The following is a 25485-nucleotide window of genomic DNA, read 5'->3' as shown; positions in this document are numbered from 1 at the left end:
AAGAGCCATATATAGTTGTTTGCAATAGACAGGTATGCTGATCTTACAGGTTTGCCATTACCCTGTCCCATCTTTTCTCTTAGTCTCTCATCATAAGTTAGTTTTTATACTAATTGAAGAAAAGAACAAAATCAACATATAATTTAAAGGATTAACTTACAGATTACCATGTTGTTTGGGAATTCTCCTCTTTTGACACTTTCTAAATAGCCATCAGTGTCTATCTTAGTTAGATTTGGTCGTGTTTCCAGAGGCAATGTGTATAAATTTATCTTTTCCAGAATAGGTCAAGCCTGTTTTGAAGCTATTAAGGGAGAAAATTCTGATTGTCTATGGCTCATATGCTCCAAACATTGGTCAGGGCTGGAGAGTTGTTTTAGTTTCAGTAGTGGATCTTGGTAGCTCTTCGAATCCTGGAAGAATTTTTCTTGCATGTTGTTGTATTTTATTTTTTTTAAAGAAATCTGTTTTGTGTTTGGGTTCCCATGTTATGGTATCATATTCAATAGCTGGCCTTCTGAGCCCTTTGTAGAACTTCAGAAATATATAGGTGTTATAAATTCTACCTGGTTAAGCCTAGCAACTGTGGCTATTTTTTGTGTATGTTCACAGAACTTCAGTTGAAAATTGATAATAATGAAAGGATCTCTTTTGGCTTCTACCCAGTTTAAAATTTGTTTTGGAAAAACAAGCTTATAGAGCTAGCTAATGAGCAGTTGATGGTGAGATACTATCAAAGGCCCTTTTCTACAAAAGAAAAAGACTGCTAAAATGCTTGGTCCTTTTTCAAGAGCTTGTGTTCGCTCGTTGAGTATGCCTAATAATTGGGAAGGAGACCTTGTTGATATGGGTTCACTGGGTTATTGACAAAGATATAGTAAAGAACTCTGTCCCGATTCATCCTTCCATTACTTCACAGGCTTATGGAGTGAGGGACACAGGACAACAGTTTTCTGGTTGACCTTTTTTCCTTTTTTATGAGCAAGTACTATGCTTGCTTCTGACCATTGCTTTGGTAGTTCTCCTTCATTTATGGAGCTTTGGAAGATGCCTAGCTGTGAGTCTTTAGTATAGTGTGCACATTCTTTGAGCCAAATGGCTTCAATTTCATCTAGGACCTTTGATTTTTAGGTATGCAGCTTTTCAGTTGGAGTGTTATTTCATCTTCAGTGAGGGCTAGTTCTCTATTTTTTATGTCTTGTGTTGGGATAGGACCTGTTAGTCTTGGTTTGAAAGTTGAGCTGAAAGCTTAGGTAAATAAATTGGCTTTTTCTAGTTTTGAAATTACTGATTGACCATCCTTATTAATGAGACTGGATATTTCTGCACTTAAATTTGTACGATTAGTTTTTATTTTAGCCACTTTACATGTAAATTTTTTGTGCTTTATTTTATTGTTATAGGCCTATTATGAGTTTTTTAGTTGTAACTTATTTTTGTCAGGACAAGGCCTGAAACTAGAAAGGTTTGCTGCTTCTCAACTTTAGTAAATTTGAACCCTTCTGCCTTACTCCTATAAAAGCAGCACTCTTTATCAGCACTTGCTGCTGATAAAGAAAGTCAGAAAAGAAAGCGTGCCGAGGAACTATCAGCAGCAAGTTTTTTGGCATAGACTCTTTGAGCATCTTCATCAGTCATTGTAAACTTAAACATTAATAGATTTCTACGTGAACATATGTCTTATATAACTTGAATGACGTCACCGTCAAAGCAAAAATGATGACAACTAATTTCATGGCGTCAGCCGACACAGAAACATGACGTCACCTGACAACTAATTTCATGACGTCAGCTGACACAGAAACATGACGTCACCTGATCCACAGATCCACAGACAGACAACTTATTTTTATATATATAGATATATATATATATATATATATATATATATTCTTGTGTTTTGCAGAAGACAGCCTTTGACATAAGGCAAAATATTCACTGAATTTAATTCCACTGTCTTGGAAAAAAATCCCCTATTGTTTCTAAGTTGTGTTTGTTTGACAAAATACAACCATTCCATGCATTTTATGATTTTGAGATGAATCACCTCCCTCTCTCTCTCTCTCTCTCCCCCCCTCTCTCTCTCTCTGTCTCTCTGACTGAAACCATGATTTGAACATTTTTGTTTTAGCTTTACAGATGTTGCTGCAAAATTTCAGTTTGTGTAAACTTGCAATTTCTACTGTTGTATCTACTCAAGCTGATAGAGCACAAGGAATAACTTTACTTGGGTATGAGATGATATTTAAAATAAGAAAAAACTACTTAAGGCAAGAGAATGCATCAACTTGCTTGTGTATATTTCTTTTAAAAAGGCCTTTTTTCAGAAGTTGACTCTGACCCTAACCCCCCACCCCCAAGAAAAAAAATACAAATCAGAGCCTTGTGGATTTTTTTTTTTTTTTTTGTTTTAGATACAGTCTTATATTTTGTCAATTTTTTTTTAAGGATATATCTCTTGCTGGTGTAAAACAGGTTACGATGTCCTTGATGCCAGTATGCTCCAGTCTGACTTGTAAGAAGTCAAATTTTTTCTATTCATTTTATGCAATGTTCTGGAATGAAAGCTGCCGTATTTCTGCTACTGACCAGGAAAAAATATTATATTTCAGGACCATGTCTTTATCTTTTCTATCAAGATGTGATACTAGTCAATTGCAAAAGCTAAGTGAAAGATTTTTATATGTAATTCAAACAATTAATGAAAAAAACTTGGACCATTTTGGTTTGCTCTTTGATGGATCCCTGAAAGTGTTGGAGGCCCTTTGTGAAAAGTTAGAGGGCACTGGACATGAGTTTGATGTTTCCATTGAGGAAGTATGTCAGTCTTCAAAATTAATTTTACTTTTTGAAATGTCTTTGAAGTGCTTGCAACTAAAAGCAGAAATGTTCCCTGAATTGACTAAAAAATATTCTTTATATTTTGATAAAAAAGACTTGTATTGGGATATTTTTATCTGTTCTCCAAAAGTGCTGTCGGGTAGTGATTCAAATATGGTTTTTACCAAGTGGATATATTTTTGTGAAATTTTACCTAGTGATAATTATGTAGTAAATGTATCATTAATGGCTGTTGGTAAACTTTTTATTGGTATTTGTCAACTCCAAACTGAAGAATATGCGATTGGAATTACAAGTTCATTCTGTCTGTTACGAATGTTAAAGAAACTATATTCAGTTCTGCCATTAGTACAAGAAAAAGCAGTTAAAGTGTTTTTTCAGGACAAAGTTTCTGCTTTTGCTTCTATTTTAAGAACAGCCTTGTTCTTCATACAAAAAGTATTGTCTTTAGTGAATTCACAACTTGAAAATTCGGACATAAATCTAATAGCTTTCTTTCGTCAAAGTGCCATAACTCTTGTGAGGCAAATGAAGTTAGGTCATGATGACAAAAAGTTGGATGAATCACTTCTGTATGTAGTCAAAGTACTTGGTAAGACTTTTGACATTTTTTGTGCTGTTCTAACACTTTATTTATTTTTGAAGATAGATGGTGTCAAAATTTTCAGAAAATATTAGCTATAGAATGAAAGATTTAGTTTAATGTTGTTCTTCAATGATCTTGCAAAAAATATTTGTAATCTTATTAGACCTTTATCTTATTAGACCCTGACGCCGCGCCGTTTTATCGACGGTGTGCTGCCAGTGCCATTGGTGCAGCGGAGTGCTACTGATCTGCCTATATTTAGTCATATGTTTTTGCAGTGATTGTTGATTTCGGTGTGCTAAGAAAGTTTGTGGGCCAAGTTACTTTGTAAAACCTTATCAATATTGATTTCTAAAAAAAATGGGAATATGAGCTTACAGGCAGAGTAGATAGTGGCATTTTTAAGGAGGAGTGGGGAAATTCAACAAAGTTTACTTAAAGAGCTTATTCTATCACTCGCAGCAGTCCTCTTGATTTCTTGCAGCATAGTTTGATGATTTACTTGAAGTTGCTCACAGCAATAAAAATGTTCTCCTTTACAGATCTTATTTTGCTTTTATACATTTATCAAGGTTATTTAGTTTTAAGATCTTTCTCTCTTCGTGAACAATAATTTGTCTTTTTCTTGATCGTTCCATCCTTAGCCTCTAATCTTTGGATTACCAGTTTCCGTCTTTAAGTGACTCAGTATGCCGCGAAGTGGCCAAATCTTTGGAATTTAGAGGGATTTGTGTCCTTTTCCATAAAGTTTTTCCACCTTCATAAAGCGAACTCAAAATGTCATGTATTAACAAAATGTTTCACCTGCTTGGATCTATGATAGTATTGAAAAAGCCACAATACTATTGATTTGTTATGGATTTTGCATACTGAAAATTGGGCGGATAATACCTTCAATTTTAACTTTTGTTTTAAAATGCAAATGAAAACTTTAGCTCAGATCAACTATTCTGAGTAAAGAACATTTCAAAGAAACCATTATTTGAAAGTATATTCTTGAAATTTGGTAATCAAGGCCATATTTTGCTTATTTTTTGGTCACTATTTAAGTTTGGCGAAAAAAAAAAATTAAAACTAAAATAGATCAAACCAATGCAAAAGCAGTAGTTTAGTAAGCAGATAACTGATTTCAGGTCAGAAACAGTTTCTTAGTTTGAGTTGGGCCGGTTTGGCAAACTACGAAAATGCAAAGTTTTCGAATTTTCCATATCCGTATCAGAAAATTCACTTCGATTTTGGAAGGAGAGAGGAATAAGATTAAAATAATGTTAGATTTCAAGCCAGTCTTCAGCTTCAAGTTTGTGGAACAATTTTAGATTTTGATTAGGCTTTAACTATACATAATAATTAGACATATCACTACGAGACTTCCTTTGCAGAATTTATAAATTTTATTCTTGAATTTTGGACATTTTTTAAACAGATCTTGGAATTAATATAAAAATAGGATTGACCGTTTAGACTCTCTGGGATCCTGCTGTAACTACTCCGCTTTTTTCCCGACCTCAGTGTAGTTTTGAACCTTTGGTTGAAATTTTACCGAATCTCAAAAAGTATTTGGTGCTGCCTCCCTTCTTCTGGTACGCTCTGGCCTTCTAGAATGGAGCTTCATCCACTTGCTTTTACGCGCATTGGGGTTTCCTTTGTTCAGGTTTTTTCCTAGTTAAGGCCTTCAAACTAGGTCTAATTTAGATGCTACAATGCATTTACAGGACATTTTTTTTGTTCCTATTCCCCCAAATGAACTCAGTCCTTTGATTATTTGGTGTCTTTCATCACGGAAAACAAAAGCTAGATTTGTTATTACGATACACACTGGGTTGAAAGGTATGACACTCGGATTACTGGGTTTCATTCAGTATAACGATAGGTATAATGAAAACACAGACACGGAGGGAAGCGAATGCTACTGCTTGTTGAATAGCAGGAAATTGAAAAGTCGAATAAAGACTTCATCCTATAGATTTTTGAGTGTTAATGCTTGGGCCACGTTTCCCTCGAGTTTACGGTGTTATTGGGTAGGAAGTGCCCTTGGAGCTCCAAAGGGCTTTAAAGTATTTGCCTTTTCATTTGGATTTGAATGATTCTTCAGTGATTCTTCAGATTTGAAACTCCGTCCTGATAAGAAAAATCGACGGTGCTCTGCTGTTTCCGAAAATATCATCTTTTTTCCGCCGAAAAGAAAACTGGCGCGGTGTTAGGGCCTAAGAAAAAAAAATGTATCTTCTCTAGAAATTAAGCTCTTTAATTATAGGCCAAATTGGTCCAGAATTGGGCAGAGTATGGAAACTGTCAAAACTTGTAGGCTTTTTTTTTACATGCAACTTTTGTATTGTTCCACAAGTGAACTTGTAAATCAGTAAAAATCTACAGATATCCCAGTTCCAAAAATATTTATGTACGCCCTGTGTCTTTATCTATCACTTTATGTTCTGGGCTAAGGCCTGGCGATATTGCTTTATATTTACCTGGGGATATATTTGAGATTCTATGTAGACTTATGATACCGTAGTCAAAATGGTCTACAGACCCACCCAAAGGTATAACCATCCATGTACTGATCATATTATGCCGCATATTCAAATAAGGCTTCATTGGGCCACGTTTCTGTTTTCTTTATTTTAACTGTCTCCTGAAGTGTTACCTTATATCTTTGTCCCTGACACTCAAAATTTGTTGTCAAACAAGAAAAAAAAGAATGCATTTTCAGATATAATACTTGCAACAGTTCTGTCAAAATTTCCGTGCTTACGCTCTAAAAAATACGTAATTGTGTTGCGAGAGCAACACTTTGGTTTTGTCTTTTTTTTTAACTGGTAAGGGTCTAACCTGTGCGGTTTTTACGGAAAGTGTGGACCTCATGCCGGCTTGATGAATATGACATTACATTTTGGAAAGCTCCGCAGAACTCTTGCCTGGGGCCAAAAAGGATGGTTTTTGCTTGTCCATGAGCCAGAGCCTATGGTGTGCGAAGTGAAGTGGAGTTATATAGCCTATGTCAGAGAGGAGTATCTGAAGTTGTGCAGCCAAGCTTTCGTTTCATCAAACCTTGTTTCTGCTTTCGAGTGGAAAGCTCCGTTCTAGCAGGCAAGCAGGCAGGCACCAATTTCGAATTGAAGATGGACTAAAATCTATAAGTGTCAAATATATGCGGCAGTTACCCGGCCCCACAGCCAATATATCTTCTTTGAGTGATAAATGGAAAAATTTACAGAAGCAAAAAAAGCGGCATTTTCCCGCGGGTCCGAAAGTGCTGCCGTGATTTCGGCTGGGTTTATCATTTGTTTTTTCGGACTTGAGATTGAGGTAGAGAAATGTTATCAGATGTACCTCTTAAACTTTAAAAGTTCTGTCATTGCTAAAGAAATTGGAGCTTATCCTTTGTTCTTTTCTAAGTGGTGACGTTAAAAAGTTGGCCTACGGCAAAAAAATCAACTTTTGAACTAAGACAGATAGAATTTTTTTTACGGAAATCGTTAGCTCTTGATGAGCTGATCAAAGTATATGTCATCCATTTTTTGGTACAAAAATTTGTTCATGAGATATACTAGTTTGAAAGTTTCAAGGGGTTGACAACTTCATTAGTAGGGTACACACTGAAACCAAAAATAGGCCGATACCAATTGTGAGACAAGTAGAGGACTTGTAAGCAACAATCGACTGTTAGACCGAAATCATCTTCGGCAATAAGGGGTTTGCAACTTTCGTCATGTGATTTTGATCATGGGATTACTGATCGCGTTCTTCTTTGAACATAACGTTTTAAAAGCTTCGATAGACTGACAACTTCAGCGTTTAACCGATAGCAAAGAAACAAAACCAAAGTATTGCTCTCGCAACACTTTATTTGGCGAAGCCGGACAAAGGTTGCCGCAACACTTCACGTTGCTCAGGCAACGCAGGTCTAGTTACTGTTTAAATTAGTCTGTGGTTTTCTTTCCAAATCTTTTTATCATTCAGATCTGCTGCTGATCTTGTTGATGAAAGGTAACTTGTTGCAATTTCCAATGTGTCTAGATGTCATAAGCCCTTTGGACATAGTGTTTTCCTACGATATAATATATTGTCTCTTTCCTTCTTTCTTCCTCTCCCTCTCTCTCTCTCTCTCGCTCTCTCTCTCTCTCTCTATCTCTCTCCCTCTCTCTTGCTCTCTACGTCATGTTGTATTTATTGTCTTTTCCTTTACCAATTAGTTGAGTTAATCGAGTTTACTGTGAATAAAACAATTGACGATCAATGTCTCTATTGATGCCATCAAACCATGCCTCAAATTGAGCCAATGCCTCAAGTGATGCCATTAAATAAAACGAAAATTCCAATTGGGAATCGGGAATTCACACATCAAGTGAGCTGAAAGTGACAGCCACATTAAAACTTATGAACAGAAATTATTTTGAAAATGAGAGAGGTTACCCCTTCCTCATCCCTTGCTCGTTCCACTAAAGCATTGAAGTTATATAAAAATGCTTCTCGTTCGAATTCACTGGCCCTTGTTTTTTAGCAGTTTCCTTTGAAGAATTGTGACAATATATTTGGGGACCTTATATAATTTCTGTTCGTTTTAAATTTTGATGTTATTTTTTACTTTCTGTTGAGGATTTTTTTTTTGTTATTTAGTTTCTTGTCGTTTTTGCAAATCAGCCCTGGAAATCAAATCCCCTCCCTCCTCTCCATGTAAAATTTCCCTCAGAAACATTTTCCACACAAGGAATTCTCCCAGCTAAAGCCCAACCCCCTCCCCGCGCAAATTGGCTAGTTGCATAACTTACAGCCCTTTCTTCGGGGGTTTTGGGGGCCAATCTTTTTTGGTGACTTAAAACAGGAACTAGGACTTTTGATTTCTGTTCAAGTGAGTCCTCTCCCGATCTTCTAGGACATTGTTTCAATATAATCACTCCTGGGGGAAAAAACCCATCTCTGATCTTTCTTCTGGCAAAAATACAAATTCTATATTTTTGTGGGTAGTAGCATGAAACCTCTACACTAGGGTTCCCTGATGTGCTGAGTTTCATGGTGTGATTTTCATTAAAATCGCTTGACCTTTAGGGATGCCCCCCCTTTTTTTCGAAAATGAGGCTAATTTTCTCGGGCTCATAGATTTTGATAACATTAAACGTAATGAATTTTATATATTTGGAATCAACATAGAAATTGAATTCTTTTCATGTACTCTATTTATTGTCATCCACTTTTTAGAGTTTCGGTTCCTAATGGGTTGAGACGCTCCTAAATCATAGTTTGTTTTTTTTATCACAAGCTGTTTGGTTATGCATCTTAGCTGTTACAAGATTTTCTTTTTCATAAAATCAAAATGGCAAGACTTTAAGCTTTCCGTCTAGATTGGTGGGACGGGTTTTTGTCAAATACAAGCAAATAACTATCATAGATACAATTATTCCTATTTTGGATTTAGGTTATCCTTACATGAATAGAAAAAAAAGTTCAAGTTAAAAAAATTTGTTTAAAAATGTTTTAGAAATTTTCAGACAACATAATGAAGAGTGAGTTACTGTAGAGTTTTTTTTGTGTTATTTCGATTTATTACTGTATTATCTGGCTAATCAAAGAAAAGATAACTTATGGGGACAAATTTGGCAAACCTAGGCTATTATATCCTTCAGTTTTCTTTCCTTTGGCTTTTTTTGACAAATTGTTATAGAGAAAGGTTATCCTTATTCTTCAAATCAAGCCAATGTTTTTCAAAATATTTATATGTCAACTTTTTTATTATATTTGATTTAGATACGTTTTTGTGGCGATTTGCTGTTATGTTGTATAATACCAAGTGCAACTATGACGCTGCAGCTATGTTAATGACAGCGAGTTGCTGTGATACTCTTGAACTGTTGGAGTTCAAAACTGAAGAAGAGAAGAAAAAGGTGAGTTTCTGTGCGAGTCTTTCCCCTCAATTCTTAATCGAATCTTCTTGCTTTCAATTGCTAAGTGGTTGGGGTGCTGGTTTCATAATTCTTTGTCAACGGATATGGGTTTGATCCCTGACATAGCCAGTTATTTGATTTGGGACGTGGGTCGGCGGTGTGACTGTAAGTCAGCCAGAGTTGACCCAGCTTTAAATGAGTACATAGATAAATCTGGGGAAGGTAAGCAGAAAGGGTGTGTCAAAGCACAGGGTGGCTGGCCCCCAGCTCCCCATTGCACTTCCTGGCGGAAGGGCCTTCAAACAGAGATCAGACCGCCGGTTTGGACCTTAAGGGTTTTGTGCTGTCATAGCCCATTTGCTTATTTACCTACTTACCTTCAATTTTATGATCCCCACAGGTTCTTATTATTTGTATCAACATCCACACACAGGATAAATTGATGTAAATACCTCCCCTCCCCCCTAAAAATGTTCCAAGGGGGACAATCCTAGGAATATTTTTAAATTTGGCCAAGGCGGGTGATTAAGGTGGTAAACAGAAGCCGTTTTCTCTACAGAGGGCACGAGTGGTTAAGGATAAAATGTTGCAGCTATGTATGGATGTCTTTATTACAACTGGTACCCTATGCGAAGCTTTACCTCTCATGTAACCATATACAAGATTCTTCTACTACAAAGTTATGTTGCTCATCAGTAGCCAGAATATCTTGAATAATTGTTGACCACCGAGGGGATTTGGGGAGGAACACTCATGATGGTAGAATGGCAGAGTAAACTTAAGCCGAATGATGCATAACTTGTATAGTAGGTCTAATTACGGTGACTAAATTAGTTGTTAGTCTTGGGAAGACCAAATCAATCACTAGTCTCTTAATCTTTTTTATGTGTTTAACATGATTTTAGCTTTGTGACCTGATATTCGTTCATAGGCCCACCCCATATATAAACTTAAAAGTTGGTCCTGTGCTCATTTATCTCTCTGTCTGTCCTTGCATTTACACCTAACCCATACGAGTCAGAGGGGGGCAAACTAATCAGTATGTCTTTAAATCACTATCTTTTTTATGTTAAAGGGAAGGTTGTGTATTAATTACGGGGATACTCCCCCTAATATGTATGCTTGTTCTGATTACCCTCCCTCTTGCTTTCTCTTTCTCTGTCCGTCTCATTCCTCTCTCTCTCTCTCTCTCTCTCTCTCTCTCTCTCTCTCTCTCTCTCTCTCTCTTTTATTTATTGTTTATTATATCGTTAACTTAGTATAAAGAGATCCATATAATCTCAGTTAACATATTTTGCAGGGGGAAAACCTTTATCTATACTTCTTTCACTATTGTACTATTTTTTTAAACAAAATTTTGAAAACAAACTTGTATTCAACCGTATTTACTGTTTTCAAATAATCTATATTCATAGTTAAACACCATCAGTGCCGTCTACCTAAAATATATTAATAGCCAAATACTGAGTATAAAGTTAACTTAGTATAAAGAGGTCGATATACTTTTTACAATTTTAGATATTAAGGTGTATGTTCTTTGTGGTAGTTTTAGCATGCTATATTTTCTGCTCCCCTACGGTTTTTATGGCACTTGGTATTAACTAAGTGACATATAGCAATCGCAAATTCTGTCGGTCTGTCGGTCCCGGTTTTGCTACTTTGGGCACTTCGAGGTAAGCTAGGATGATGAGATTTGGCAGGCGTATCAGGGACCGGACGAGATTAAATCAGAAATAGTCGTTTTCCCGATTTGACCATCTGGGAGGAGTGGGGGGCCCGTTAATTCAGAAAAAATAGAAAAATTGAAGTATTTTTAACTTACGAACGGTTGATGAGATCTTAATGAAATTTGATGTTTGGAAGGATATCGTGTCTCAGAGCTGTTATTTTAAATCCCTACCAGATCTGGTGATATTAGGGGGGAGTTGGGAGGGAGAAACCTAAAATCTTGGAAAACACTTAGAGTGGAGGGATCGGGATGAAACTTGGTGGGGAAAATAAGCACAAGTCCGAGATACATGATTGACATAACCGGAGCGGATCCGCTCTCTTTGGGGTAGTTGGGGGTGGGGTTTATTCTGAAAAATTAGAAAAAATGAGGTATTTTTAACTTACGAACGGGTGATCGGATCTCAATGAAATTTGATATTTAGAAGGATATCGTGTCTCAGAGCTCTTTTTTTATATCCCGGCTGGATCTGTTGACATGGGGGGAGTTGGGAGGGGGAAACCTAAAATCTTTGAAAACACTTAGAGTGGAGGGATCGGGATGAAACTTGGTGAGAAAAATAAGCACAAGTCCTAGATACATGATTGACGTAACCGGAACGGATCCGCTTTCTTTGGGGTAGTTGGGGGGGGTCAATTCTTAAAAAATAGAAAAAATGAAGTATTTTAACTTACGAATGGGTGATCGGATCTCAATGAAATTTGATATTTAGAAGGATATCGTGTCTCAAAGCTCTTATTTGAAATCCCGACCGGATCTGGTGACATTGGGGGAAGTTTGGGGGTGGGGGAAACTAAAATCATGGAAAACGCTTAGATTGGAGGGATCGGGATGAAACTTGGTGGGAAAAATAAGCAGAAGTCTTAGATACGTGATTTACATAATTGGAATCTTAGAAAATACTCAAAGCGGAGAGATCAGGATGAAACGGGATGGGAAGAATAAAAACTTGTCTAAGATACGGACTGACATAACCAGACCGGATCTGCTCTCTCTGGTGGAGGTGGGGGGGGTAATTTTGAAAATTGAGGTATTTGTAACTTACGAAAGGGTGACCAGATCTTAATGAAATTTGATATTTAGAAGGATCTTGTGCTTTAAAGCTCTAATTTTAAATTCCGACCAGATCCTGTGACATTGGGAGGAGTTGGAGGGGGAAACCAGAATTCTTGGAAAACGTTAAACTTGGGGTATTTTTATCTTACGAATAGGTGATCGGATCTTAATGAAATTTGATATTTAGAAGGAATTCATGTCTCAGAGCTTTTATTTCAAATCCTAACCAGATCTTTTGACATTGGGGGGATTTGGAGGGGGGAAATTTTGGGAAATACTTGGAGTGGAGGAATCGGGATGAAGCTTGGTGGATAGAATAAGCAAATATTTTTGATTCGTGATTGACGTAACCGTACTGGATTCACCCTCTTTGGGGGAGTTGGGGGGAGGGGCTCAGTGATTTGGCGAGTTTGGTGCTTCTGGACGTGCTCTGGACATTGGGGGGAGTTTGGGGTGGGGGAACCTAAAATCATGGAAAACGCTTAGATTGGAGGGATCGGGATGAAACTTGGTGGGAAAAATAAGCAGAAGTCTTAGATACGTGATTTACATAATTGGAACGGATCCGCTCTATTGGGGGGAGGGATATTTAGAAGGACATTGTGACTCAGAGCTCTTATTTTAAATCTTGACCGGCATTAAGCCTCTGATTTTCCTTTTAAGTCAATCTATTGATTATTAGAATTTTGTTAGAGCTCATACCATATGAGGTCTTGGCTCTTAGCTCTTCTTGCCTCGTCACAAGTGCCATATGAGCTTTTAGCTCTTGTTATTGAGTCGATGACAAAGGAAGATTTTACTGTTGCTCTATAGCAAAGTTTAATTTCTTCAAATTACCGGATTAAACTTAGGGAATTTAGTATACAGGGTTCTTTGGACTAAAAATATGTTGAAAATTGATTGAAATCGGTTTAAGAAAAGGACAATTTCCCTGTTTTCTAAGCAAGCTTAGGTCGTGCTCTAAGAAAGAGGCTAATAATATGTTAATTTTGTCTCAATGAATGGATAGATCGGAGACCAATTAATAAAATGATTTAGGCGTAAGTATATTGTCCTTTTGGTAAAAATTACGAATGCAGATTTTTCGCAAAATTGTTTATTTTTAAGGGGACGTATACCATACTAAGCAGGAAAAGTGTCGGAGAAATGTTGTTTTTCGTTTCTTCCCTCGGTAGTGAACTTCCGCATGTTTTAAGCGACCTATTCAAGCTTGGTAAGTTCCAAGTAAAAATGTAATTTTATTTATGAAATTTCGTAGTGTTGTTTTGTTAGCTATCCTCTAACAAAACTTCGTTTTTCTATGACTTTTAGGCTGCTCTTCAAGAACGATTACAAAGTATTTACGACTGCCGGCTTCGTTCAAAAAATCACGAGAAACTTTATGGAGACCTGAGTGAGTGCCTCTGTGCTGCCTTGACATTTGACAACCAAGAATTCCTTAATCAGATTCTAAACCTCATGGCAAGGATCAACATTAAACTTGGTCGAGTAGGTATTTTGGTTTTTGACTTATTTTACTACAATTTATTTCCTATTTATATCCTAATTTACAATTTATATCCTAAGCTGTCCTGGCCGAGTGGGTTGGAGCGCTGGATTCGGGATCCCTTGTCTGAGAGGACGCGGGTTCGAGTCCCAGTGTACCCAATTCTTCAGTTTGGGACGGGGGTCAGTGGCGTGACTCTGTAAGCTTAGCCAGAGTCGACCCAGCTCTAAATGGGTACCTGGAGAAATCTGGGGAAGGTAAACAGGAAGGGTGTGCGAAAGCACAGGATGGCTGGCCCCCAACCCCCCATTACACTTCCTGGCTGAAGGGCCAAGAAACGGAGATCAACACCGCCGGTACGGACTGTAAAGTCTAATACCGTATCCTTTACCTTTAACTTATTTCCTATTTTAGGTATTCATTTATTTGAAGGAGAAAATGTGAAAATTATCACCCTAAAATCCACATTTGACATTTCTGGCCCTCTTTTCTCTAATAAATATTTTGGAGAGGTGTAGCTTTTCAAAGATGTTTATTATTCTAAAAGCATAAAAAAAAACTTGGGACAAAAAGGATTGAGTTGTGTTGGGTGGTAGCCAACTTCATATTTAAGAGATGTCGAGTTCAAAAGTTCATGGTAATGAACCCAAATGAGCCTTTTTCATTAGATGTAAAAGGTCTAATAACAGAATTTTAATCATAATGGAGTAGCTGTCTGTACAAAAAAAAAGAAAGAAGAAAAACCTGTTTCCTTTGTGAAGGTTGATTTAATTCCTGCAGTGGTTGATTCTTTCGAACCGTGGTCATATATTATTCGAGCAGAAATTTAAATTTCTAATGGTTTTCGTATATTGCAAAAGAGAGCTGGTTGCAACAAAGTTAACAACTTGTCTTCAACCTATTTTTATTACTCAGATTTGTTCCCAATTCTGTTGGAAAAAGCTGGTTATGCTGAAGAAAAGGTTTAGATCAGTGGATCAATCTCTGGGTCTCGGGGAGGGGGACTGGATGTTACCTACAGTCTCAGAAAGTGGTATTTTACGTCCAAGTCTCCGAAAGTTCCCTGAGAGTATATTCAGATGCATGTGGAAGGGGCGGGGGGGGGGGGGGTAAACCCTGGGAAACCTTTATTTGGAGTGACTGAGAGCTCAGTCTGGATGATAACGGTAAACACTCTCCACTTATTGTGGACTGGAAAGTTTTAACAAGAGATGTCGGTTTAAAATATCAAGGCATTGTTATAAAAAGTTGAATTTAGGGGTATAGAGCAGGGTACAGATGGGAATGTCAACCTTCTTCATATTTTGAAAAATTCAATTTTACTTTGAAGAGCAAACACACCTAAATGAGTACTTTTTCTCAAAGCGTTGTTATACAAAATTTAAGATTTAACGAAAAGAGGGGGATTGGGGGAGCAGCAATCCTCTCATGTTCAAGCAGTTCGAATGAGTCTGCTCGCAGTATTCTATAGTTACTGGTATAGAACAAATATATCTGGGGAAAAAAAGATTCAAAATTGTGCTACACATGCTAAAACGTGATTTTTCAGTTTTCAAAATAGTGGACTTTGAACCGCGGGTTAAGGATTTTCGGTTATGACTGGTCATCTCAAAATTTCAAACACTGAAATAAACACGGAGTATTGATGAGGTGTGGTATATTTCATGATTTAAAATAGCATTAGAAACTACAGTTCCGTTCAAATGAGCCTTCTCTCGATATTTTAAGTGCACAAATTCAACATGATGGCTCATGGGAAAAAGGAGACAAACCAGTGCTGTTCGTGCAAATTTTGATTTTCACTATTTTTCTATAACGGGGACTGTAAACCTTAGGCTAAGGGTTTTCGATGTTTAAGTTTAGTTAATAGTTCACTTTTTACTTTAATTTTGCTGTAGCAAAAATATCAAATCTTTATTCTCTAATTACAAAGTGCTGTTCAGTTTAGTCAGGAATCAAGTTACCATTTCAGAGTTAGTATCAGTTGAGAAATTTTCCACATTTTGTTGAAATTTGTTAGCTGTTGGTCCTGGTTTGCTTTTTACTATTTTAAAATTAATATATATTAAATTAAGAAAACAAGGTTTTTGCAAGTGGCTGTTAACACTGATGTCGGAACTTATAACGAACGAAAATGATCCTATAGTAATGGAAACAACCTCGTATAAAGGGCAATTTTCTTTGTTTTTCTGTCTTAATACTTGGTACTATAAGTTGAAAAGCGTTTATTAAAATACAATAATTTTTTTTAATTGCTCTATGAAGACAATATAGTATATATATATATTCTTTTTTTTTTTTAGCAAGTTTCGACATTAGACCTCTTAAGAATGAATGACAAAATACAATGGACATCATCCGACTTGGCCAATTTGATTCTGAGAGAAATTTCAGTCTACGAACCGAACCGTCAATCTAATCCTTGCCTTTCATACCTTGCCCGTCAGTTGCTGGATTTGAATTATTCTTCCTACACATCCGCTTTTGGTAAAATTCTTGAAGTTTCAATATTATGGTTAGAATGTAGAAGTCAAGATTGGGCTGAGGATTTAAAAAAGGGTGTACATCTAACAGATGAAGTAATAATGCTACTGGAAAGTGATAAAGAGGTAACTATTCCTTATGTTATATATATATATATATATATACTAGCTGTTGGGGTGGCGCTTCGCGCCACCCCAACACCTAGTTGGTGGGGGCGCTTCGCGCCCCCCCCAAGCCCCCCCGCGCGCGTAAGTCGTTACGCGCCATAATAGTTACGCGCCATTGTAGTTGTGTCCCTATGTCCCACCTGTGAATATAGATAGATATATATATATGGTTTTAACTACGTAAAACTTGCGAATATACAACATTCTTTGCTGTCCCATTGTCTTTGCATATAAATAGATTGTCAGGTTTACCGACTCTTGAACATGCAACATATAATGGTCCATGGGAAAACAATCTGTATTCAGATCTATACCTCATGATTCTAATGATTGCCCTTGAGCTTTGTTGATGGTGATTGCTAATCGACCATTCCCTGTCCCGGTGTCCCGGTCGTCATTTACATCCCCCTGTTTCCCCCGGTGTCCCCGTTGTAGTTGTGTCCCTGTGTCCCGGTCGTCATTTATATTCCCTGTGTCCCGGGTCCCGGTCGTCATTTGTATCCCGGTGTCCCGGTCTGTATATACATTCGTTTTTTAGTTTTGTTTTTCTCCTTTATTTTTTCCTTTTTTTTTCTTTTTTAGCTTATTTAGATTTTTAGATTTTTTAGTTTTTTTATTAGTTTTTAGTTTTTTTTTCTTTTTAGTTTTTTTGTCCCGGTCGTCATTTATATCCCCCTGTTTCCCCCGGTGTCCCCGTTGTAGTTGTGTCCCTGTGTCCCGGTCGTCATTTATATTCCCTGTGTCCCGGTCGTCATTTGTATCCCGGTGTACCGGAGTTGTGTCCCTGTGTCCCGGTCGTCATTTATATTCCCTGTGTCCCGGGTCCCGGTCGTCATTTGTATCCCGGTGTCCCGGTCTGTATATACATTCGTTTTTTAGTTTTGTTTTTCTCCTTTATTTTTTTCCTTTTTTTTTCTTTTTTAGCTTATTTAGATTTTTAGATTTTTAGTTTTTTTATTAGTTTTTAGTTTTTTTTTCTTTTTAGTTTTTTTGTCCCGGTCGTCATTTATATCCCCCTGTTTCCCCCGGGTCGTCATTTATACTCCCTGTGTCCCGGTGCTTTGTTGATTGCTAATCGAACATTCCTTTTGTCCTGGTCGCTTTCTCTTTGAGTGTCGTCATTTATTTTTTTCTTTTTTAGTTCTTTTAGTTTTTACCTTTTTTAGTTTTTTTTAGTTTTTAGTTTTTTTAGTTTTTTACCTTTTTTTAGTTTTTTTAGTTTTTTTTAGTTTTTTAGCTTTTTTATTTTTTTTATTAGTTTTTAGTTTTTTTGTAGTTTTTGCCTTTTTTTTAGTTTTTTTAGTTTTTTAGCTTTTTTATTAGTTTTTAGTTTTTTTTGTAGTTTTTGCCTTTTTTTAGTTTTTTTAGTTTTTTAGCTTTTTTATTTTTTTTATTAGTTTTTAGTTTTTTTTTGTAGTTTTTTGCCTTTTTTTTCTCTTTGAGTGTCGTCATTTATTAGTTTTTTCCTTTTTTTTTTTAGTTTTTTATTGGTTTTTACCTTTATTTTAGCTTATTTTTCAGTTTTTTCCTTTTTTTTAGTTTTTTTTATTTTTTATTTTTTTTAGTTTTTTACCTTTTTTTAGTTTTTTTAGTTTTTTAGCTTTTTTACTTTTTTTATTAGTTTTTAGTTTTTTTTGTAGTTTTTTGCCTTTTTTTAGTTTTTTCAGTTTTTTTTTTAGTTTTTTATTGGTTTTTACCTTTATAGTTTTTTTAGTTTTTTAGCTTTTTTATTTTTTTTATTAGTTTTTAGTTTTTTTTGTAGTTTTTGCCTTTTTTTAGTTTTTTCAGTTTTGACGTCACCTGATCCAGTTTTTTCAGGTGACGTCACCTGACACATCCATCCATCCATCCATCCACAGACAACTTATTTTTATATATATAGATATATATATATATATCTATATATATAAAAATAAGTTGTCTGTCTGTGGATGGATGGATGGATGTGTCAGGTGACGTCACCTGAAAAAACTGGATTAGGTGACGTCAAAACTGAAAAAACTAAAAAAAGGCAAAAACTACAAAAAAAACTAAAAACTAATAAAAAAAATAAAAAAGCTAAAAAACTAAAAAAACTATAAAGGTAAAAACCAATAAAAAACTAAAAAAAAAACTGAAAAAACTAAAAAAAGGCAAAAACTACAAAAAAAAACTAAAAACTAATAAAAAAAGTAAAAAAGCTAAAAAACTAAAAAAACTAAAAAAACTAAAAAAAGGTAAAAAACTAAAAAAATAAAAAATAAAAAAAAACTAAAAAAAAGGAAAAAACTGAAAAATAAGCTAAAATAAAGGTAAAAACCAATAAAAAACTAAAAAAAAAGGAAAAAAACTAATAAATGACGACACTCAAAGAGAAAGCGACCAGGACAAAAGGAATGTTCGATTAGCAATCAACAAAGCACCGGGACACAGGGAGTATAAATGACGACCAGGACATAAGTAAAAAAAAAAAAACTATCTATATATATAAAAATAAGTTGTCTGTGGATCTGTGGATCGTGGATCAGGTGACGTCACCTGAAAAAACTGGATCAGGTGACGTCAAAACTGAAAAAACTAAAAAAAGGCAAAAACTACAAAAAAAACTAAAAACTAATAAAAAAAATAAAAAAGCTAAAAAACTAAAAAAACTAAAAAAAGGCAAAAACTACAAAAAAAACTAAAAACTAATAAAAAAGCTAAAAAACTAAAAAAACTAAAAAAAAAAGGCAAAAACTACAAAAAAACTAAAAACTAATAAAAAAAATAAAAAAGCTAAAAAACTAAAAAAACTAAAAAAACTAAAAAAAGGTAAAAAAACTAAAAAAACTAAAAACTAAAAAAAACTAAAAAAGGTAAAAACTAAAAGAACTAAAAAAGAAAAAAATAAATGACGACACTCAAAGAGAAAGCGACCAGGACAAAAGGAATGTTCGATTAGCAATCAACAAAGCACCGGGACACAGGGAGTATAAATGACGACCAGGACACAAGTAAAAAAAAAATTAACAAAACTAAAAAGAAGGTAAAAACTACAAAAAAACTAAAAAGAAAAAAAAACTAAAAACTAATAAAAAAACTAAAAAATCTAAAAATCTAAATAAACTAAAAAAGAAAAAAAAAGGAAAAAAATAAAGGAGAAAAACAAAACTAAAAAACGAATGTATATACAGACCGGTACACCGGGATACAAATGACGACCGGGACACAGGGAATATAAATAACGACCGGGACACAGGGACACAACTACAACGGGGACACCGGGGGAAACAGGGGGATGTAAATGACGACCGGGACACCGGGACAGGGAATGGTCGATTAGCAATCACCATCAACAAAGCTCAAGGGCAATCATTAGAATCATGAGGTATAGATCTGAATACAGATTGTTTTCCCATGGACCATTATATGTTGCATGTTCAAGAGTCGGTAAACCTGACAATCTATTTATATGCAAAGACAATGGGACAGCAAAGAATGTTGTATATTCGCAAGTTTTACGTAGTTAAAACCATATATATATATATATATCTATATTCACAGGTGGGACATAGGGACACAACTACAATGGCGCGTAACTATTATGGCGCGTAACGACTTACGCGCGCGGGGGGGCTTGGGGGGGGCGCGAAGCGCCCCCACCAACTAGGTGTTGGGGTGGCGCGAAGCGCCACCCCAACAGCTAGTATATATATATATATATATATATATATATATATATATATATATATATATATATATATATATATATATGTATATATATATATATATATATATATATATATATATATATATATATATATATATATATATATATATATATATATATATATATATATATATATATATATATATATATATATCTATATATATAAAAATAAGTTGTCTGTGGATCTGTGGATCGTGGATCAGGTGACGTCACCTGAAAAAACTGGATCAGGTGACTTCAAAACTGAAAAAACTAAAAAAAGGCAAAAACTACAAAAAAAACTAAAAACTAATAAAAAAAATAAAAAAGCTAAAAAACTAAAAAAACTAAAAAAAGGCAAAAACTACAAAAAAAACTAAAAACTAATAAAAAAGCTAAAAAACTAAAAAAAACTAAAAAAAGGCAAAAACTACAAAAAAAACTAAAAACTAATAAAAAAAATAAAAAAGCTAAAAAACTAAAAAAACTAAAAAAAGGTAAAAAACTAAAAAAACTAACTACAAAAAAAACTAAAAACTAATAAAAAAAATAAAAAAGCTAAAAAACTAAAAAAACTAAAAAAAGGCAAAAACTACAAAAAAAACTAAAAACTAATAAAAAAGCTAAAAAACTAAAAAAACTAAAAAAATGCAAAAACTACAAAAATAACTAAAAACTAATAAAAAAAATAAAAAAGCTAAAAAACTAAAAAAAAACTAAAAAAACTAAAAAAAGGTAAAAAACTAAAAAAACTAAAAACTAAAAAAAAGGAAAAAAACTGAAAAATAAGCTAAAATAAAGGTAAAAACCAATAAAAAACTAAAAAAAAACTGAAAAAACTAAAAAAAGGCAAAAACTACATTAAAAACTAAAAACTAATAAAAAAAATAAAAAAGCTAAAAAACTAAAAAAACTAAAAAAACTAAAAAAACTAAAAAAAATAAAAAAAAACTAAAAAAAAGGAAAAAACTGAAAAATAAGCTAAAATAAAGGTAAAAACCAATAAAAAACTAAAAAGAAAAAAGGAAAAAACTAAAAAAAATTTTCATCTAAAAAACTAAAAAAAACTAAAAAAGGTAAAAACTAAAAGAACTAAAAAAGAAAAAAATAAATGACGACACTCAAAGAGAAAGCGACCAGGACAAAAGGAATGTTCGATTAGCAATCAACAAAGCACCGGGACACAGGGAGTATAAATGACGACCAGGACATAAGTAAAAAAAAAAACTAACAAAACTAAAAAGAAGGTAAAAACTACAAAAAAACTAAAAAGAAAAAAAAACTAAAAACTAATAAAAAAACTAAAAAATCTAAAAATCTAAATAAACTAAAAAAGAAAAAAAAAGGAAAAAAATAAAGGAGAAAAACAAAACTAAAAAACGAATGTATATACAGACCGGGACACCGGGATACAAATGACGACCGGGACACAGGGAATATAAATGACGACCGGGACACAGGGACACAACTACAACGGGGACACCGGGGGAAACAGGGGGATATAAATGACGACCGGGACACCGGGACAGGGAATGGTCGATTAGCAATCACCATCAACAAAGCTCAAGGGCAATCATTAGAATCATGAGGTATAGATCTGAATACAGATTGTTTTCCCATGGACCATTATATGTTGCATGTTCAAGAGTCGGTAAACCTGACAATCTATTTATATGCAAAGACAATGGGACAGCAAAGAATGTTGTATATTCGCAAGTTTTACGTAGTTAAAACCATATATATATATATATATATATATATATATATATATATATATATATATATATATATATATATATATATATATATATATATATATATATATATATATATATATATATATATATATATATATATATATATCTATATTCACAGGTGGGTGTACTTCTATATTCACAATGCGTGTACCATACAGGGAAAAACTTTTGGATTTTATAACTTTATCGGCTATGTAGGCACTACATATATATATATATATATATATATATATATATATATATATATATATATATATATATATATATATATATATATAAATATCATGAAAAGAGAAATCACCAATGCAACAGCACAAAAAAAAAGAAAAAAAAAAAAAAAAAGAGAGAGAGACAGAAGGAGAAAAGGAAGACTGTTTTCCTAAATTAGTGATTAATATAGACCAGCACTTGAATGAGGCCTTAACCCTACTCATCCATACAATCACATAGGTCAAACAGCATAGCCATACACAATCAACCATAAAGAATAATCCATGGACAGGATATATATATATATATATATATATATATATATATATATATATATATATATATATATATATATATATATATATATATATATATATATATATATATATATATATTATAAATTATTTCATATCATAGATGGGCTGTTGGGATTTTCAAATTTACAGAAGAAGTTCCTTTCATTTTGTACAGTCATCAGAGCACCATAAAATCCGTTTGTTGCAGATGATTATAGTTTCAGACCTGGAATTGATGGTGTTGTAACATTTCCAGTAAAATATGCTTCGAATCTGTTAGAAATTTTTGTGTAGAAACAATATTTGTCGTTATGATTCTACAATAGCAATGGTAAATGATGCAAGATGACTACAAGCGAAAAGAAGTATATAGAAAAGATGTTAATTTATTATGTTTCAGGGACGCTTTAACGGGAAGAATATGGTACTGCTTATCGAAGCGTATATATGGAAATTCTGGTGTATGAAAGGCGTTTTGGAAATTGAAGCAGAGGTACAAAATGCTTTCTTTTTTTTCTTGGATATAATATTAGTGTGTTATTTGAGACATTTTTAACTGACCAAATTTCTTGTTTAATAGAGGAAGTGCCAAGAAGGGAAATTTAATTTGGTAAATTACCGTACCTTTGGAAAGCACCATAAAGCAAAATTTAATTTGGGCTAAAATAGAAATTATGCACAGTATGCAGTCGGAAAAAGTTTTAAATGAGGCAAAAATATTTTTTATTTTACGGGTCTAATTAAGGAAGCAATTTTCTCTTAGATGTAAGAAGAGAAATTGGTGAATGAACACAGTATGTAATGTCAGTTTATGTATACAATCTTTTCTCTTGTTTTGGTTAACCTAAATTTTTAGTTAACTTGTGGATATCTTATATGGAGTGAAATGCAAATACTTGAACGTCGAGTTTCAATAAAAATTCAGGGGATTAAGGTATCTGGTCAAGTGACTATTATAAATACTGTTGTATATTGTTACATCTTCTAGTGCTCATTGGATGGAATAAGACACGTGCATTAGCATTTCCAGAGACCATGGATTGGTTTCTGCTTTGTTCATGTCAGCTTACTAAAAGACCATTATGGTGAAGTTTTTGGACGCTTCTAAATCATTGTCTAAACTTGCAAGATTTCATCGCACGAGATTTTTTTTTGTCTTCTAAGGAAAGAATCCATAGGAAACTATTTGGATAGGGAGCAATTTTTGTATGTTACTGTGTACTGTAGGAACATATTAATTGGGAAAAACTGCCTATGTGTCCTTCTTTCCATTAAGTATTCTTTCTGAGTAATCTGAAAAACAAATGAAAGGCTCTATATGCCATTTAAGAGATGTTGATAGTCTTAGGGAGGAACAGGATCACACCCCACATTCTGGAGAAATAAAAGTTTTTTTTTTATGATCAAAGCAAATCTATAATATTTTCTGAAAAATTAGTGGCAACCCAAAAGTTTCCTGTATTATAGCAACACATAAGAAGAAAATTATTTGTAAATTATCATTTTCCTGATGAATTTTGTAACGTTTCTCAAAACTTCGGATGTAGGTTGATTTGTTGAGCTCTGCTATTTAAAGTTTAGTTCATGGTCTCTATTCATATATCATACTTGTCATGGGGTGTTTTTTTTTTTTTTTTTTTTTTTTTTTTTTTTTTTTTTTTTTTTTTTTTTTTTTTTTTTTTTTTTTGGCCCACAAAGGTCAGCTTGTTTTGGGTCAATGAATACAATGACATTGTAAAACTTGATTCAGGTTAAAATTATAAATCTGTATAACTTCAGAACTAACATGGACTCATAACCCCTCCCCATATGTATATGTATATATATATATATATATATATATATATATATATATATATATATATATATATATATATATATATATATATATATATATATACTGAAACATGAACAACGACATATGAGAATTATTCTTTTTAGAGATATACGACCCTTACTCTTTATCTCTATGAAACTCTTCATATTTGCTATGAACTTGTGAGGCAAGGACCTTGTTCTAAAGGGAGTGAGGTTCAAGATGACTAGTTTTATGCTTAATTTTTAACTTTTTTCTTTCTTTTTATTCAGCGTAATATTTTATCTTCTATTTCTGTAATATCAAATTGCAGTATGTACTTTTTCGTCTAACAGACATTTTTAAGTTTTAAATTATCAGTGTTGGTACACAGGTTTTATGTTTTAGGGCGGGTATCGGCGGCTAAACCATGGTTATCATTGGCTATGTAGACTTTGCAGCTTTGCTATATGGTGTACCTATCACTGATTTTTTACATGTGTTTGACGTTAAGTGCATTGTTTTTATTTCCAGCACGGAGATTGTATAGGAGACAAAACTCTTACAGCACTTTAATAAAAGAGCATATGGATTAAATCAGGGGGTGGAGCTTGGGTTTTTAGTTCGAGGGGGAGGGGGTGTGAAGAATGTGCCGAAAAAATCGTCCAGTGTGCCGACAAATACTGATACATAAGCTACATTAAACTAAAAATGTAAGCTGAATTCCGGGTGAAACTTCGGGGGGGGGGAGGCTCCCCTCCTCCTCCTCCCTCTTAGTTTTGGCCTTAGGTTACATACTTTGCTTAGTTTACGCTACTAATTTATTTATTGGAATCAAATTGTTCTTTCGTCAAATAGGTCGGAAATAAATTATGAGTTTTATCTTTTGGGAGACAATAACAATGCATTAGCTTTTATAAATTTTTTTTTTTGCGTTTTTCATTTTAATTCGCAAAAGTGATTAGATCGCTGCAAATGAGAATAAAGTGTGTCTTAAGTAGAAGAAACGTATTTTAAACCGTCATTTTAGGTTAGGTATTTTTGAATTAAAATGGAAGGTTAGGATAGGTTTAGGTTAGTACACACTGTTACTCTTTTTGAAAAATTTTTTTTTTGGGACACAGTGTTTTAAAGTTTCCAGAAAAATGTTGATACAACACCCCCTGCTGCCTAGGCAACAAATATCTAGTTGTAGTTTCTAGCTCTTACGATTTCATCTTATGTTAGATGCTGAGATTTAGCCTTTTTATGGCACTTGGTATTAACCAAGTGACATATAGCAGTCGCCAATTCTGTCGGTCTGTCGGTCTGTCTGTCTGTCGGTCCCGGTTTTGCTACTTTAGGCACTTCCAGGTAAGCTAGGACGATGAAATTGGGCAAGCGTATCAGGGACCGGACCAGATTAAATTAGAAATAGTCTTTTTCCCGATTTGACCATCTGGGGGGGGGAGTGGGGGCCCGGTTAATTCGCAAAAAATAGAAAAAATGAAGTATTTTTAACTTATCAGCGGGTATTTGGATCTTAATGAAAT

At 34.1% G+C, this 25485-nt stretch overlaps 1 protein-coding gene across 1 annotated transcript in view; it reads left to right on the top strand.

The window, feature by feature from the left end:
* The window catches only part of LOC136041797 (uncharacterized), a 69655-nt gene that overhangs the window by 5749 nt on the left and 38421 nt on the right, over positions 1–25485 (top strand). The window contains exons 2-6 of the mRNA XM_065726551.1: positions 2449–3433; positions 9170–9306; positions 13403–13579; positions 15881–16186; positions 22559–22651. Of these exons, the coding sequence (XP_065582623.1) occupies positions 2449–3433; positions 9170–9306; positions 13403–13579; positions 15881–16186; positions 22559–22651 (1698 nt within the window). The remainder of the gene's footprint in view (positions 1–2448; positions 3434–9169; positions 9307–13402; positions 13580–15880; positions 16187–22558; positions 22652–25485) is intronic.

This window comes from Artemia franciscana, unplaced genomic scaffold, assembly GCF_032884065.1.
Source record: "Artemia franciscana unplaced genomic scaffold, ASM3288406v1 PGA_scaffold_38, whole genome shotgun sequence".
Taxonomy (NCBI): domain Eukaryota; kingdom Metazoa; phylum Arthropoda; class Branchiopoda; order Anostraca; family Artemiidae; genus Artemia; species Artemia franciscana.
The sequence above is the reverse complement of the archived record's forward strand: the minus strand, read 5'-3'. Positions and strand labels throughout refer to the sequence as shown.